We start from the raw sequence: 16654 nt of genomic DNA on the forward strand, positions 1-16654 counted from the left end.
CTGTAGAAAGAGGCTGCAGGCGGGTTCTGGAAATCCAGTCTGGCCAAACCCAAGGATGGGCTCAGCTCCAGAGGGTCTCAGGACCCTGTGGGTACCGTTGACTCGCTTGGCCTCAGGCTGTGGGGCTCAGGTGCCGAGGTGCTTTGAGGTGGTCAGGAACTTGCTTTGGGTCTTGGTGACCTGGTGAGGGGGGAAACAGGCAATGGGGCCACTCTCCTGAGTGGCCTTGTTGATTCTGATTTCCTCGAAGGAGCTAGAGACCCGGGACTTTGTTGAAGTGGTGGAACTGTATCATGGACTCTCAACAGCCTTCTCTTGGCTCATTGAACCCTTGAAGGGCCTGATGGCCAATGGGGCAAAGTACTGGACTTGACAAGCGGTGCCTGTAGATGCAGGGAAGCAGCTCCTCTGCTCTAAGGTAGATTATTCTTGCTATTACTGAAGCACTTGCATCTCTCTGGGTTTCTTGGAGTCTTCACAGTGGCAGGATGAGTTTGTTTGGCCTCGAGGATCAGGTGCAGATGGCAAGGGTGGCGCCAAGTCAGTCATGCTCCTTAGTCAGCAGTCTTCTTCTGTCCAATCCTTTGTTTGTGTTCGTCGACATCTGAGGTCCTGGTATCAGGGGGTCTCCTAAATTCTCAATTTAAGGAGAGTGAGGGGTAGTAGTCAGTGGGCTACTTACTTCCTTTGGGGAGTGGGCATCACCCTTTCCCAGAATTCCTAATTCCACCACAGCTAAGATGGAATTTCTAAGGGTGTGCTCACTTTAGGCTGGTCACCCTAGAGGTGTGTCCAGACTGCAAGTAAAAATTGGAATGCAGATTTGCAGGTCATCCTTGCCAGAGCAGGCTTTGTTCCTGACTGTCCGAGAGCAAAGGCTCTTACCCTTGAGGGAAGTGGGGTCAGAAACTCATTTGTTGGTGGCAGGCTGGTGGAAACCAGTTAGTCAGCACACCAGTAGTTGGTAAGTTTTCGGGGGCACCTCTTAGATTTCCTTTGGCTACATGTTCCTGACCTCCAAGAGTGTTGTCTTTCACCTCAGGAGGTCAGACATCTGTCTACGGTGGCAGTGCTGGGTTAGACCAGTCAGTCAACACACTAAAAGTCGGGTACATTTTCAGGGGGACCTCTAAAGTGCCCTCTGGGCACATGTATTAATAAATCCATCACTGAATTCAGCAAGTGTTTATTAATATGAGATGTGTGATACCAAACATCCCTTTGTTCAGTGAAGCTATTGTGTAGCTGGGGAACTCGTATTGACCAGTGTCCAGCACATGTATTTAATATGGCTTCCTGGTTCACATACTATGTCTAAGAATCGACAAAACCATAGTAGAGGCATAGTGGCATCAAAACCCAGACAAAAAAGTGTGTGTGAGGGTTGCTTGTTCAACTAGATCCCAGGTTCCTACAAGTGTCTAGAATCCTCATAGTTCATAGTGCTACATCTGTATGATAAGTATGACGAGTATTATATTGGTGTATTGATTTTCTCTTAATGGAAAGAGGTACTTAAATGGGGCTTACTGCACTTGCATCATAAACCTAAAACTGATGTTTAGTTTTGGAACACACCTGAGATGCTTAAGAAATGTGTGAATCTAGGCTTATTTCCTGAATGCAGCTTAATCTACTTTACACAATCTATTTCATTTTTCAAGGCAGAAAGTACAGGGTGGATAAAATTGTGTTCTTGTTCTTCCATCCAATCCAAAATCATTATTTGAATAGGATCTGCAGAAAGTGTGTGTTTTAGTTTCATTAACATATGTCTTCATAGCATTGGAATCCATTTTGATTCAGTGTGTTATCATGACAGAACAACTAGATGATAATGCCACTGGATTAGCCTCATAACTTGCCTTTAAATGCTGAAAGTGCTGCATAATTTGGCTTATACTAGCCTTTAATCATGATAGATACATAATTTGACACTACATTGAGAGGTAATTCAAGTGGGCACTGATCCTCGTTTATGCAGTGCATTCGATCTTTATTACAAAGAACTGATACATTATGGTCTACCAAAGTACATCATGAGATTTAGAACTGTTCACTGTCGTAGTCCTTTTAGCCAAACGTTTAAGCCTTTTGGCATGACGTTAAATTAACTTGGTTTGCTAGTAAAATGCAGATTGTCATAGAAACATGTGAAGTAGGATTCGCTTTTTGGGTATTTTCCAACAAATCCTTATGGACCTACATCTACTAATCAAATTGTTCAGTTACTTTTTTTAAACTTTAAATCCAATAGAAAACTCAATTTCTAATCCTTTTCAAGCAAATAACACATTAAGGCCTACCCAAGAATCCCTGATGGCTATTGAATGTTGTTGAACCCAGTATTAAATGAACTTTTTCTGACTCATGTTTTCTATTTCAGAATCATTTTATCACATTTTGTGTTAATCACATACACAATGATATTCCTTCATGGAGCAGCAGTAGTGTTAATCAATGCCAGACTGACATGAAGGCAAAAATATCTTGGTATCGAGGTCATGTGTCCAGATTAGTGATTCAGTATTCTTGAGCGAGTTCTTCACAAAGTTGTAACCTTGGTAGTTCTAACTAGCCTGGAAGTCTCTAGAGAGTTGATGCTCAGACATGACATATTGTTTGTTAAATATGATCTCAAAGTGTCTATTAAGCCTCTTTTCCCAGAGACACAATGCTTACAGTGTAGTGGAACAGTTGAGTAAGTATATTTAGCACCCCTACGGTTGTACATAAGTCATGAATTGGTCAATGTAAATGGGTTATCATGCCTGAAAGTCACCATGGATCATACACGCTTACTGAATCCATATAGACCCCCTGTTAACTCCTCTATGTACAGTCAGATGTGGTTGGTAAAGTCAACAAAAATGCACCAAACAATTTTTTTTTTTTTTCCACAACAAGCATTAACAATACCATAAGTGCTTATTTGTTGAATATCACAAGTCAGAAGCCAATATTAGATCACATTCAATATGCCCGATGTGGAAAATAATTGACTAATAAATAGTAATCAACTGCTATAGTAGTTGTATAGTTCTCGAAATAACCAAGAAGAAGTTCAAGTAAGAGAATCATGGAAAATGGAAAAAATCAGATGGAACAACTAGTGGGTTATGGTTACCTTGTCACTTTCTCATACTAAGGAATGAGTAATGTCTGAGTAGTAGCGATAGTAGCGAGCTTAAATACTCCAGATGTGCACATATGTAACAATAAATGATAAACTGACAAACATCTCATCATTGCTGAGTTTATGAACAATACATAACAGTTTCAGTTTAAGTACTTTGCAGGAATTAATTAATTCATATTCACAGGGTCTGTATTTGAAATTGATGCTGGACAAGAATATTGTCCCTTGAAATCCCTTCCCCGCTTCTCAAAAGATGCAGGTTTAGATTCTAGTGGATAGCCTTTGTGCTCAAAGCCTCTTTGTCCCAGTCACTGCTTCCCCCTCCCTAATTATATACAAAGAAAGCAGGAAAAGAACACATATCTAAACACATAGGGCATTATTATGAGTTTGCCAGAGGGTTAGGCTGTGCGCCGAACTTCCGACGAGGAGGTTGCCACCATAGTGGCTACCTCCCATCCGGACCCATTAAGAGTTACCCGCTAGGTCAGAAGGCCGAAACCTGAGTTTTCGCCCTCGGGCCTAGTGGGAAACAGCCTACAGCATTGTCTCGCAATCGAACAGTCGGCAATACTGTAGGATGCATGGTGCGTCAGCACCCTCCCAGTGTTCACTATCTGCAAATCAGACAGTGATCATTGCAAGAGTGCTGGCCAGGGGGACCCCTGCACTGCCCATGCCAGGTGCATGGGCAGTGCAGTAGTCCCCTGCATCTGTTCACCGCCAGCCTTGAAATCGCTGGCAGGGAACGAGGTCTTAATCCCCAGGGCAGCTCTGCTTGCATTGCTGCCCTGGTGGATGAGGACTGCCACAACCAGCAGACCGACGGGATCTCTAATACTGGCGTAGCTGGAGGTCTGAAAGCGCACGACCGCTGTGCTCATATTGTGGTGCTTGGACCGCTGCATTGACGGCAGTCCGACCGCCACCTCGAGTCTGGTGGCCAAGTGTGACCGCCAGGCTCATATTGACCCCCCATAGTGTCTTTACAGTATGATAGATTGAATATGTGCTTATCAACCAGAACTAGGTGATGGTGTTCAACGATCACAATGTTTAATCGGCCCAAAGAAAAAGAACATCCAAAGCACCAAAGGGTTATGTCACCCTTGCACTATATAGAAAGCTACCATGCTGTCCTCTCATAAACGTTGCAATGTCCTGTCTAAACAATGAGTCCTGGCATAGTAGAGGGCAGTAGTTCAACTCTGCAGCTCAACCATATGAAATTATCTTAAAACACTTTGAGTGTGCTATTTGTAATAGAGAAATGTCTTAAAATTCTACCCTTTTCTGACTCCTCCTTGAGCCTTGCCTTTTATGCTGATTAAGGGAGCATGTGTTTCACCCTGTTCTGAAGACTGGAATCCTGCATTAATCACTATCAGGCTGTGCGATAACCACTATTAGTGTGGACATTTTCTAATCGTGGTTGTTTCCAGGGTGAATGGTCGTAATTGATAATCCTTGGTTTCTTATTCTAATCTGTGGTTGTTAGTACAGAGTCGAACAGCTTAAAAACAGCTGAACAAAATACATTTAGAAACGGATATATTTTCTTTAAAGTAACCTATTTTAAGATGAGTGAAAGGAAAGCTGGTGGCTCCCGCCAATTTAGACCAGGAGAAGCAGACAGGGAGAGAAAATAGTGTTGTTTTATTAACCATTTAGTTAGGTTTTGGTGAAATGCTTCACATCACATTGCTGCTATCTTGGAGTGGAAAGGGGCAAGCAACAAAATGAGGAAGACATGAAACATTACACTTTCTGACATCAAAGCTCAAACTGGATGCAGCTGAGGGCCATGGGCAACAACGGGGTGCACTGCAAATTATGATACTTGAGTTCACTCTCTGTTTTATAAATTTTAAAGGAAAACAATTTCTGGTGCGGCCCCATTTATGATGAGGCCAGTCTGATACATTTGCAGATATGGCTGATACCTAATATCTAGGCTGGTGTAAGGAGGCCATAGCATGAGTGGAAGAGGAGACTCTGTAGTCCTTTCTGAAACTTTAGGACATACACATCAAATCTTAAAAGAAAGGTAAGAGCAATTGATGCATAAATTAATAAGAGGATGACTGCTATAGTGTCCGAATGCTAATGTAGCAAAAAAAAATAATAGGAAGAGAAGATAACGAGGGGACACGAGCACGTCTTTTTAAAAAAAAATATATTGCGTTTGGAGGAGGTTCTTCTATATCACAACTATTTTTGTGATAAATTTCCCTATAACCGTTGTCGTTAAGTTGCACCCCTTTGTAAATTTGACAGTACACAATCATGATTAAATAGTTATATTCCGTTAGCTTCTCCTGCTTGTGTTGCTATTAAAGTGGCATTGTTAGGACTGACTCCGGTATTTGACCATTTACCACACAATTGTATTTCTGTGGCTATCTATCTCCTGTGAGTAATCATGGGATTAAGGATACTCATTGTCTGTAGCCCCCATGGAAATGAAATCACTTGAAACTTAAGTGCATAATCAAATCAATGGCATCGTGTTAATTGAAAGGTAATTACGTGTCTTTTTTTCTTTTTAGTAATTAAATGTCATTTTTTCATGTTTTTGAGGAACTGGCAAAGAGAACGCCCTCCAGGCACCCGGATAGTCAAGCAGTTCAGAATGCATTACTAGCAATGAAGACTGTGTGTACCAACATAAATGAGACTAAAAGGCAGATGGAAAAGCTGGAAGCTTTGGAGCAGTTGCAGTCTCACATTGAAGGATGGGAGGTAGGTGTGCGTTCCACATATTAGACAATGCTCTAGTGGCTGAGATTGAACTCCACCATTATTTATCACACCTAAGGTTGATCAGCGTAATAGGCCGATGTAATCACTTTAAATCTAAATGCAAATGCTCTTCAGATTAATGCATTGAAAAGAAACAGGATAACACCCAGTCTTGCAATTTTCTTAGTTGTTTGGGATGCTATCCAGTGTAAGACTGTTTGAATTCGTATGATTAATAAACCTTTGTAGTATACTTGAACGGACAATGATTCATTACTGTTACATGGCACTCATTACCATGCTTCTTTTTTGGCATTGTATTGTACAGGTCATTATTTTACCCATCCTTCACAGTCTCTTTTTGTAACAGAATGACTCATCAGTGACAGTTACACATTTATTCACTGAAAGAAAAGGGTGTTAGACTACGTTTGATAATCACATGCATTACAGCACAAGTATTTCCCTTCGTATCTTTTCTATTATATAAGCTCATGTTAGGTTATGTTTTCTCAATTCCTATCACTGGCTGTCTAAAGGCACAAAGATTACACCCTCACTGTGATACGTTTTAAGTAAGGTTTTTAGCAATTGTCAGGAAATACTTTTAGTATGTGAAAATGAATGTGGTGACCACAGTGGCATTCTAATCTTAATAAGCAATTTGTGAATGTTGCCGAGTAACAAATGATAACTTGGCTATCTTTTCAGTATTTTTAATTTGTAAAAGCAGAGCGTTTTCTTGCACCCCCAGTGTACACTAAATCTGTAGGCTAAGCAATCATGTCATGCTAAAACTAATTATTTAAATGCAAACCACAAAATGGACTTATTCTCTAGTTAGGTTTTAGACCCTGATTTTTTCTTTTCTTTTTGGCAACCAGGTAAAGTCACTGATTGTGGTAGAAATAATTCTGGTCACAATGTATTAAAGTGAAGGAGGTTTGAAAAGCACAGTGGCACAATAATGGAAATCTCGTTTGGTGGCTTATTGCTCATAGAACATCTTCTTTTAGGGGATATTTTTGAGGGACAATTCATATTTAATATATTTGTATAGGTTTTTGTATATTTCAAATGTGTGAGCCTAGCTTGGAAACAAACAAGCTCTCTACAGCTTAGGGGACTAACCCTATGCAAGATAGTGTACACAATTAGGAGGGAGGAACTAGATTGGTCATTCAGCGTTAATAAGGTACTTCTTGAAGAGGTGGGTTTTAGTTACCTTCTGAGTTGTAGGATTGATAGTGTGACACTGATATGAGAGGTTGAAGGTTTTTCAGGTATTCAGAGTATAGAACTTTGAAGGCTTGATATATGAATTTATCCGTGTTGGACTGCTAGTTTTTTGGCTTGCTGGTGGCCTGCCATGTAGTATTGCATAGGATATCCGAGATGGTGAGATTTTTGCTGGTTTTCTCTTGTGAGTGACTGTGAATATACTAAAACTTACATATATTGATAAATTGTGGTGTTTTCTCATAAAAAAAGTTCCAAGGGGACTGTGAGCTGAATTTCTTTATTAATGAGAACATTATGGTCAATAAGGGTCTGAAAACCCCAATTAACACCAAGAAGTGGATCCCTAACCTCTTTAAATTATGGGGCAATGGTCCATTGTGCACAGACACTGCATATGAATAGACATTATCAACATAAAGCTGGTATGTAATGTGATAATGAAACCATGGTGCAATATTCTGGTATTGAGAAAGTGTTCAGACACTACTGCTTGGAGGAATATTGTACCATCAATTGAAGTACAAGAAGCTTGCTACTGATTTCATTTGATATTCCATGATAGCACAATTACCGGTCATCATACCCTGCTCAGAGCTCTTTAACCCCTTAAGCATTTTTGTGTATTGGTTTGGTTCCAGGCTTCCACCTTCCACACTTTTCATCAGATTGTTAAATGTTGAAGACTACGTGGTTATTCCCTAGCCTGGATTATTGGACTCCGGTTTGAATTTTGCACATTAATCAGGTCACCATGTGTTAAAATGGGAATTTTAACTGAAGCAGTTTTTGGAAAGTCATAATTTTATGAATGACTAGGAAACACAAAATACCTTTGGTGCTGTGGTATGTGCTTATTTGTTTTTTTTAGTTTATCTAGTAATATGAAGATATAGCTGGTCACAATATGAAGTTGTGCAGACCCTATTCGATGAGGGTTCGTGAGACGTTTTCAAAGAGAAAGTGTTACTATGTTAAAGTTTTGCAATGTGTTGTTAGATTGGAGATGCTAGAATGAAAAGATTCATATTGAAGCTGAAGTCATAGGCTTTGGCAGGTTTTCGTAGGCCATGCAGAGTGCAGAGCACAGCATTTTATTTTATGTATTTGGTTATTTATTTTTAGTTTTTCTTTTTATTGCTTTTGGTCCTGTGGTTACGCGAATTGAAAAGTATTGCAGGTTATTTCTTTTTTCCAACGTTGCTCATAAAATTAAGATATTAAGTCAAGTGATTATTAAAAAAATCTAGAGCGTTGCATTTCCTCGTATGTAATGTTGGCTTTCTCTCTTGACCCTCTTCTTGCTACTACGGATTGCTTGTTTTGTTTTATTTCTTCTCTGTGTGATTTGTTGTACTGCAGATGAACTTCTCAACTCAGGAATTCATTTTCCTCTCCAATAAGGTAATTGGAAGACGGATCTCCAGAATATTTACTTTGATAAGGCCCCCATATTCCTATTTTGGGGCCAAAGTATGTATTTTGGCAGTCAGTGGACACATTTTATGAGGAAACAGATGAGGGATTGCGGTGCATGTGACAGGCTAAAGATCACAGGACGTGCTGCCAACTGCGGCTTCGTAGAAGGAAGACCTCTTTTCAGGGATCATGATCATGTGCTTGTAAGCTCTTGGGTACATCCCTTCCGCTCACTCCCTTTCTCTTTTTCAAACATGTTCCTGGTGTTATTCGTATTTATTTTTGTACTAAATAAATGTTCTTGACATCTGGCATAAGACCAGAGCCCTCCAGCTGTGATATATTTTGGGTTGGCAAATTAAGCTAAAAGCACACTAAAAATGTACAGATCAAAAGAAGTAGTTAAACACCCATTGTTCCAGATAGGTGAGGCACATTTGATCTCAATCACACTTTGTATCTTTCTCCCTCTCTCTCATTGTTTAGTGTGGGCGACGGCCAAGACTTATGAGGGCAAAGCATTGAGGAGGACATGATGCCCCTCCACTCCTTCACAAATGTTAATAAATAGCATATTATGCTCTGCACATCTGAATATATGATTTACGCTATAGCAATTTGTCATCTGTAATTATTTTAACAGAAAGCTTTTAACCTAACATAAGCAGTTAAATTACACTGAAAACCGATTGTGGATATTAGGAAAGTTATTGCCCCTTGTATAGCAATTATCACAGGCAATTATTTGTATTTATTGTCCTATACCAGTCATTTCCCATGTCACTTTTGCTGACCTGTGGAAGTGTGTACAAATACATCTCTATGTGTATCTGTGCATATATAGTTGTATAGCTATATATATATATATTTATATATATATATTTATATATATATATATATATATATATATATTTATGTATATATGTATGTGTATGTATATATATATGTGTATGTATATATATATATATATATATATATATATATATATGGGTTACAGTGGCCTTATAGTTAGGTTAAATTGTAAGTTTAAATCAAAAACACTGAAATCAAACCCTGTTATATTTATTTCAGCTAACTGTAACTCACACCTGCGCCATGCACAGTGTTATCATCAATGATGTTGTTTCAAATGTCATTAGTGATGTTATCACTGATGTTCTAGAACATGGCATGTGAGTGATTTAATATGTGAAGTCATAAGGAGTACATGGCAAGGGCACACATTATAGTTACTTTCCAGAGGTCACAATCATTTTTTGGCCTCACCTACAGACAGCTTTTCTGTTGTCGGACTGCTATTATCAACAGTTCCAAGACTTACAGTAGGCTTTGGTTCTGCCCATTGCTTACAAGTAGTTGTCCATATTGTCAATCTCATTTGTTTGCATCTTATTTAATGGCCTTCCTTCGTTGTCTTATGTTTGTTCATCTCCTGGAGTATAGCTTCTTTTTAATCTTTTTGATTAAATGACTTGTATCTTTTAACACCAGGGGACTCCTTTTAGTTCTCATCTAAGACACCTTATGAGGCCTTTTATTGTTTTGTAGGGAGATTAAAGGCCTTCATTGCTTACCATTGGTTGGCTTCATTGCCACTGCTTCTTATTGGTCAGCTTCAGTAGGCTTCCGTCCTCTTCATGTGTTTGTAACTCACCTGGAGCATCGATGCATTGCTTGTGACCACTGCACAATTTTCCAGGCACTGCTTTTTTTGTTTTTGTTTAAGCACTCAGCGGGAGTAAGCATATTTACCTGTCTTCCTCGTGTTCTCCCTCTGCTTTTTTATTCTTGCTCAAACACTCTACAAGAGAGAGAGTTTTGATTTGTCACTCTTATGTACTTCTCGCCGAGTCCCTCTTACACAGTGACCTTCTGTTGTCCATCTGCTAGGCCCTCCATCCAGCCCAGTGTTGTCTGCGTGCTTCCCACCATCCACTCCATGAGCGGTCTTCTTTCCCCCAGCTCCTCCCCTCCACCCTCCTTTGTCCATGTGCTTGTACCCAGCCTTTCGCTACCACCCTTTTCTTGTCCTAGGCCCCAGTACCCCAACTCTATGTTGTCCTTCTGCTTGTCCCCAGGCCCTTGTGCACAACCACTGCTATCTGTGTGCTCCTGCACCTGTAGCCTTGCCTCCCACCCTCAGTGTTGCATCCCTCCCTCCCTTTGTATGTTTCTCTCATTTCTTCCTTGTTGCCTCGGGGAGCAAACATTTTTTTTATTTTTTTTATTTCTCCCGCACCCACTTCATTGTCTTCTGCCATCTTTCCCTCAGTGTTGTTGCCTCCCTCCCTGCGTGTTACCTTCGGGGAGCAATAGGAAAAAAAAGCGACATGATGCAGTCAGCACTGGCACAGTCATAGCACTTTGTTTTATAAATACCATTTAGCCTTGCTGCACAGGGGAAGTGCTGCTATACAGTATGCCTACAAAACATTGGGAAAGCCAACAGCTCTTGTGGGGGAGACCTATTAACTTTGCCATGTTTCTTTCTTTTGCTACCATCATTCCATAGGAGTGCTTGTTTTCTACCTCTCCCGCCATGTGATGTTTCACCTATCACATATCCCCTTCACTGTACCTACATATCCCCCCCCCCCCAACCCCCAAACTCAAGCTGGTCCATTGTTCCACCCACCGTTCCCTGCTCAAACTTTTTTTGTTTTAAATTAAACACACTTCCTGCCCTTTCGTTGTTACCGTTGGTTCTCATAGTTTACTTTTCCCACCCCTCCCTCCACGGTTGTTCCCCCCTGCCTGTCGCACATTTTATTTTAAGTTTTTTTCTATTTTGGAAGGCATGACAGCTGCAATTTGATTCTCAGTCCGGCCCTAAAAATGTGCTTTGGCACACTTTTTATATGTCATCATGCTATGGCTGTCATAGCAACTGTGCATATCCATCAATGCATTGTTTTTGCCGCTGCTGTTCATCCTTGTCAAGTGCCATCATTTTTTTCTTTTTGCCAATGCTGAACAGAATCAGCAAAAAGCATTTGTAAAACCATGAAGTTTGCTCTTGCAAAAGCTAAAATGCGAGACCTATTAGTTTGCGAGTGCTTGTTTTCTTGGATCACCAAAAAGGATGGATAAAAATTCAGCAAAGGGTTTTCTGTTCATTAAAATTGTGTTGGTGATTTACGTGATGTTTTGTTTCTGTTCAAAACAACCTGAAAAGCGCGAAAGACAACGTTTGGGTCTGTATACTCGATAAAATGTAATACACCTACAAATGAATTCAGAACTCATTTTGAACTGTTAAGTGAAATTTGGGGCACAAATGTAAAACTACCACTATTAAAGTTCTCCGCATTGTAAAACAAAACGTTGTCCATATTCCATGGTAAATGGAGCACAATTTAATGTAGTCTAATCTTTACAAGGTTTTGAATTAGATTTATTTAGACAGAGCAGTCTGCAGCTTGATTCTGAGATGAAATGCCTTGTTATAAGGGCTTCATATGTCTAGTTTTATTTCTGGGGAATATGTCTTTTCTGCTGCTTGAATTTGTGAAAATAAGGAAAAATGAGAACATTCAAAATTATTTCCTCCTAGGGTTCAAACTTGACTGACATCTGCACGCAGCTCCTACTCCAGGGGACCTTATTAAAAATCTCAGCAGGCAACATTCAGGAGAGAACTTTTTTTCTGTTTGATAGTCTCCTAGTCTACTGTAAGAGGAAGTCAAGGTGAGTGGATCACTTGTTTTTGTGTGCATTACTGTGTATTTGCAATTTTCCATTTACAAGGGTTAACTCTCATTCTACCTCTGCAATGCCCAATTACCTGTTTTTTTCCAATACATAATAAGCTATTGGGGACTTTGTATATTTATATACAGACCAGTAATTTCATAATGAGATTGGGTAACATGTTTATTATTTTAATCTGATGATACTTGAAGTTTCTGTGTTGAGCTGGCTAACTGCTATTATACCTACTATTAAAATATTCAAAATTCGTATTATTTTTATTTGAGAAAAATTACCATTACCTTTTTTAAATTAGATTTTACTTGAAATTAAAAAACAAGTTTAATCAGTTTTTCCATTTTTAATGCAGTAACACAGACAGTAAATTAAAAAATATATGAGAAGTAACAGTAGAAATATCAGATACGTTTCTGGAAAAAGGCAGCTGTCAACCCGTATGTCGTGCCTATAGGATGGAGGAGAGAGTGGAAGCTTTTGTGTGTTGAGTTCAGTCCTCGCCTTTTAAAATCCACTTGCCATAATATGCACTGTTTGCAACAGTAGTGATGCTCTCGATGGAGATGTGCTAATGATCAAGTGTAGGCCGGCCAAGAGTGTTGCATCAAAAAGAAGTCAACGCCAAAAAGCCAAATTACTATTCACAAATACCTAAAGTATCTGGCAGACACATGGTGGCTGCTGGGCCCCTTTCTGTATTCTTGAATCCCACCGTCGTATTTGTCTTTGTGCAGTGTTGAAGACTTTACAATGCTCTCTAATCAACCCAAATCTTTGCGCAGCAAATAATTCTTTAATTCTTCACAACGCAAAGCACTGTTGAGGTAAATCAGCTCCCAGCCTCCTTCCTCATTACATGTGGCCCTTTAAATCATGGCTCCCTGTATCCCAGTCGTCTCTGCAGTCGTAATCCGGCCACTTCATTTTTTGGCAAAGAGGAGACCAAGGTTTTAGTAAAACGTTATTTAAAGTAAGCTAATTTGTACATATGGGCAAATGGCTCCATTCAGAGGTATTCGCTCAGCCAGCTATTTCCATTATTGACTAGCTAATTGCTGGAGTTTCACCTGAGGATCATATTTAAATGCAAAAAAATGAAACCTACATTGGTTTAATTTGTTCCTTCTATGGATGCATTCAAAGTGAACACACATGCAGCCATTCCAGGGATGACCTACATTCTTGAGATGATCCGTTAAGACCGGCATTCATCGTCTTTGGAGAGTTGGCTGAGTGGAACTTCTCAACTAGAGTCTACTCAGACCACATTTAAGTATGCTTTTATGGTGGGTGTAACTCATTCTCCTGCAGTGAAGAGGAACCCCAATCCTTTCTTTTGGGAAGGGGGGGGCGTGTTGTCACATTTATCTCAAGGCTAATGATCGTTTGTGAAATATGGCAAACGCAGGAGCCCTTCATCACATTCTGCAGCGGACCCCATCATTTTGCCTCTGCTTTAGCTATAGTAGTTTTCAAAGAACAAGCTTCACTGTCCTTTGTTCACTAAAGTTTCCTGCTGCACAAGTCTACACTTGTATAAAAGATGCATAGTTCTCTGGAGTTGATGTGCAACCACCTGCCTCATCAATTATACTGGGACAGATATAACAGCAATATTAAAACTGCAGGTAAACAGATTCACAATGTACCGGCATGCTAATCCTTCTTTCCTAAAGCTCACCAGTGGCGGCTGCCACTGAACAGGGGTGGAGGGGTGGAGTTTAAAAAAAACAAATTGAAAAAAACCTACTTCCTGCTCCTTTAGGAGAAGCGTTCGTCTCACCTCTGTCCGCGTCCTCTTCCCGGCAGCACACAGGCTGACACACTCTCCTCAGCCAATCACGACGGTGCTGTCACCAGTATGACAGCAGCATCATGATTATTGTGAGCGTCCTGCTTCAGCGCTCACACAAGGAATAGAACCTTGTGCACTTTGGAGAAATGCAAAGTGTATATGCCTGTTTGGCTGACCCAACACGGCCAGCCAAACAGACACGTGCACTTACAGGTGCACATACTACTCCTCCTCCAGCCTTCGGCCAGCCCAGCCCAGCCCCTCCCTGTCCTAACCTTGCTCGAAATAAAAAATAAAATGACAAAAACATTGCGTTAACCTTTTATTTGTCCTCTTACTAAATTCAGTGGGGTGACGCTCCTCCGCCTTAGCAGAGGAGCTGCTGCTGGAGCTCACGTGTCACAAGTACACAAAAAGTGACACAGTATGATGTGAAAATAGAGAAGGAATCATGGATTCGTTGGATACCTGGTTGCTCCTCCCATTGCCTGCTCATGCACCATGGAGGCTGCCAGTGATTGACAGTTTGCAGTTTGTAAATGTTCACCGCTGTCCTCAGTGGTGGGTAATTACTCCATGCTTGGCAACTGCATAGGAACAACTAGCAATTGTGCATTTCATTGCGATTACTAAGGAGGGGAGACCTGTCCCCTGCCACCCCTTTCACTTTGACCGTCAGCATGGATTTGTAAAAGGCTTATCATGGTGCTAAGTCGTTTTACACATCAGGCCTGCTCTTTCTAGTGCTGAACTGATATGGCAACATTTTCATGTCAAATACGCAGGGCCACTGGAATTCTGCTGTGCTGTGGCTTTTTCCTCATAATTATGGATTTGAATCATTTACCACATAATGCGTCATCTGCTGCAAAATAATCAACATTTTACCAAAAAATGTTTCTAGCTCAAATGGATCAAAAGTTACTAAAACACAGCGACATGAGGTCACGAGCGGTGACCGGCCCTTTGCAAAGGTTAAGTGGTAATCTTATTGTTGCGCTTTCTTCTGTATTTGCCTTTTAAACTTGTAATAATGAGGTGGAACCTTTGCCCAGACAGTATTATCATGCGTAAAAATGTCAAAATAATGAAGTATTAGTAAAAAATGTGCTGCATTATGCTTCATAATTTGCCTTTTCTTGCTGCATGTTAGTAAACCCTGCTGCATAATTTGGCACCCTGCTGCTGCATAATTCCGGTGACCCTGCTTAGATGTCAAAGCTCATGCCATTGTCTCAGTGTGTGATCTTGCACATGAAGCAAAAAAGAAACTTTGTGACAGTCCGTGAGGGAAGAGCGACCTGCTACACATATATATTACCCTAATGATTTATACTTTTTGCGCATTATGCCTGGTCACCCCATACTCTCACGCCTTCTTCACTCAACCTTTTAAATTTAATTTCTTTGTCTGTATTCCACTGGCTGGCTCTTTGTCACCATCATTAGTTAGGAACCTTTTTCACATTCTCCTGCCTTCCTTGGCTCCTCCCCCAGTTATTCAATACAGAACTCTCCCATCGTTCCTTATTTTTGGTGTAACTAAGTTGAAACATATTGTTCCTACTCTGATTCCTAGGGATGCTGGCGGTGGTGGTGTACGCCAGATGTGTGAGGAAAGTGTGCTGAAAGGAGGAATGTGCTTAAGTAAAATTAACGGACCTCTACTTAATACTGGATCTCTGATCACATCATACACTTCATGTTCGTGATCCCACGGTCACAACTTTGCCCAAGCTGCCACGTTTCTTGCGTGTCCACAGCAATTGCTAGGGAAACATAATCCTCACCTCATGCCCTTCACATGACCTTATGCATCAAAGATGACATCCCTGATGGTATTACATACATAAATGCAGGTGAGCTCACATATTACCTGGGCAACTAAAGTGGAAAGCATTATTTTGAGTCTGACCCTATTGAGCCACAGTTTCATGAGTTTTTTTTAGTTTTTTATTCAGACCTTTTCTAGATTACCTTTACTGTGATGAGTCTCACCCCGTTCTTTGGTTTGAGTGATGTCCACAAATTGTTCTTCTTTTACTCTTCAAATTGAGCCCAAGGCCACTGGGATTATTTTGACATAATCATGGATTTGCTACACTTTCCAGCATCTGATGCACATTGTGCAGATGTCACCCCACAAATTGTTTCTAGCTGAAGTTACTAAACAGAAGTACCAACGGTATTTCTGGGCCATTGCGCGTAATTTGCAAAGGCTAACTGCCTATTTTGGGGTTCCTGGTACTGGAATGTGCTGTTAAACTGGCCCTATAAGGTGTACATTTGCTGAGAAAGTGTTTATAGTTGGTAAAATACCATAGCAGACTAATACTGCGACCTATTGTGGCCCTTTCATCACCTAATTTTTTGCTTTTTCTTCTCGCTTAATTTCAACGACCTTCCGTATAATTTGGTCTTCCACTGCCACATAATTACAGTGGCCCTGATTGAGCCATACTGTAGCGCAGAGGATGTTTTGCTTGGGAATTTGCCAGCATGTATTGGGACTTCAGTAACTCAGCCATATGGTAATTATGGTGGCGGCACGGCCCTTCATAACAGGATTTAGGAAGTATTATCCGTATTCATTTGTTAGCAGTGATTTTTAA

The 16654-nt window shown here is 40.5% G+C and overlaps 1 protein-coding gene across 2 annotated transcripts in view; it reads left to right on the forward strand.

The window, feature by feature from the left end:
• Nucleotides 1–16654, forward strand: part of PREX1 (phosphatidylinositol-3,4,5-trisphosphate dependent Rac exchange factor 1) — a 718002-nt gene that overhangs the window by 393620 nt on the left and 307728 nt on the right. For both annotated transcript variants that reach the window (XM_069243446.1, XM_069243447.1), the window contains exons 7-8: nt 5720–5881; nt 12093–12226. In XM_069243446.1, the coding sequence (XP_069099547.1) occupies nt 5720–5881; nt 12093–12226 (296 nt within the window). The remainder of the gene's footprint in view (nt 1–5719; nt 5882–12092; nt 12227–16654) is intronic.

This window comes from Pleurodeles waltl, chromosome 7 (assembly GCF_031143425.1).
Source record: "Pleurodeles waltl isolate 20211129_DDA chromosome 7, aPleWal1.hap1.20221129, whole genome shotgun sequence".
NCBI classification, from domain to species: Eukaryota; Metazoa; Chordata; class Amphibia; order Caudata; family Salamandridae; genus Pleurodeles; species Pleurodeles waltl.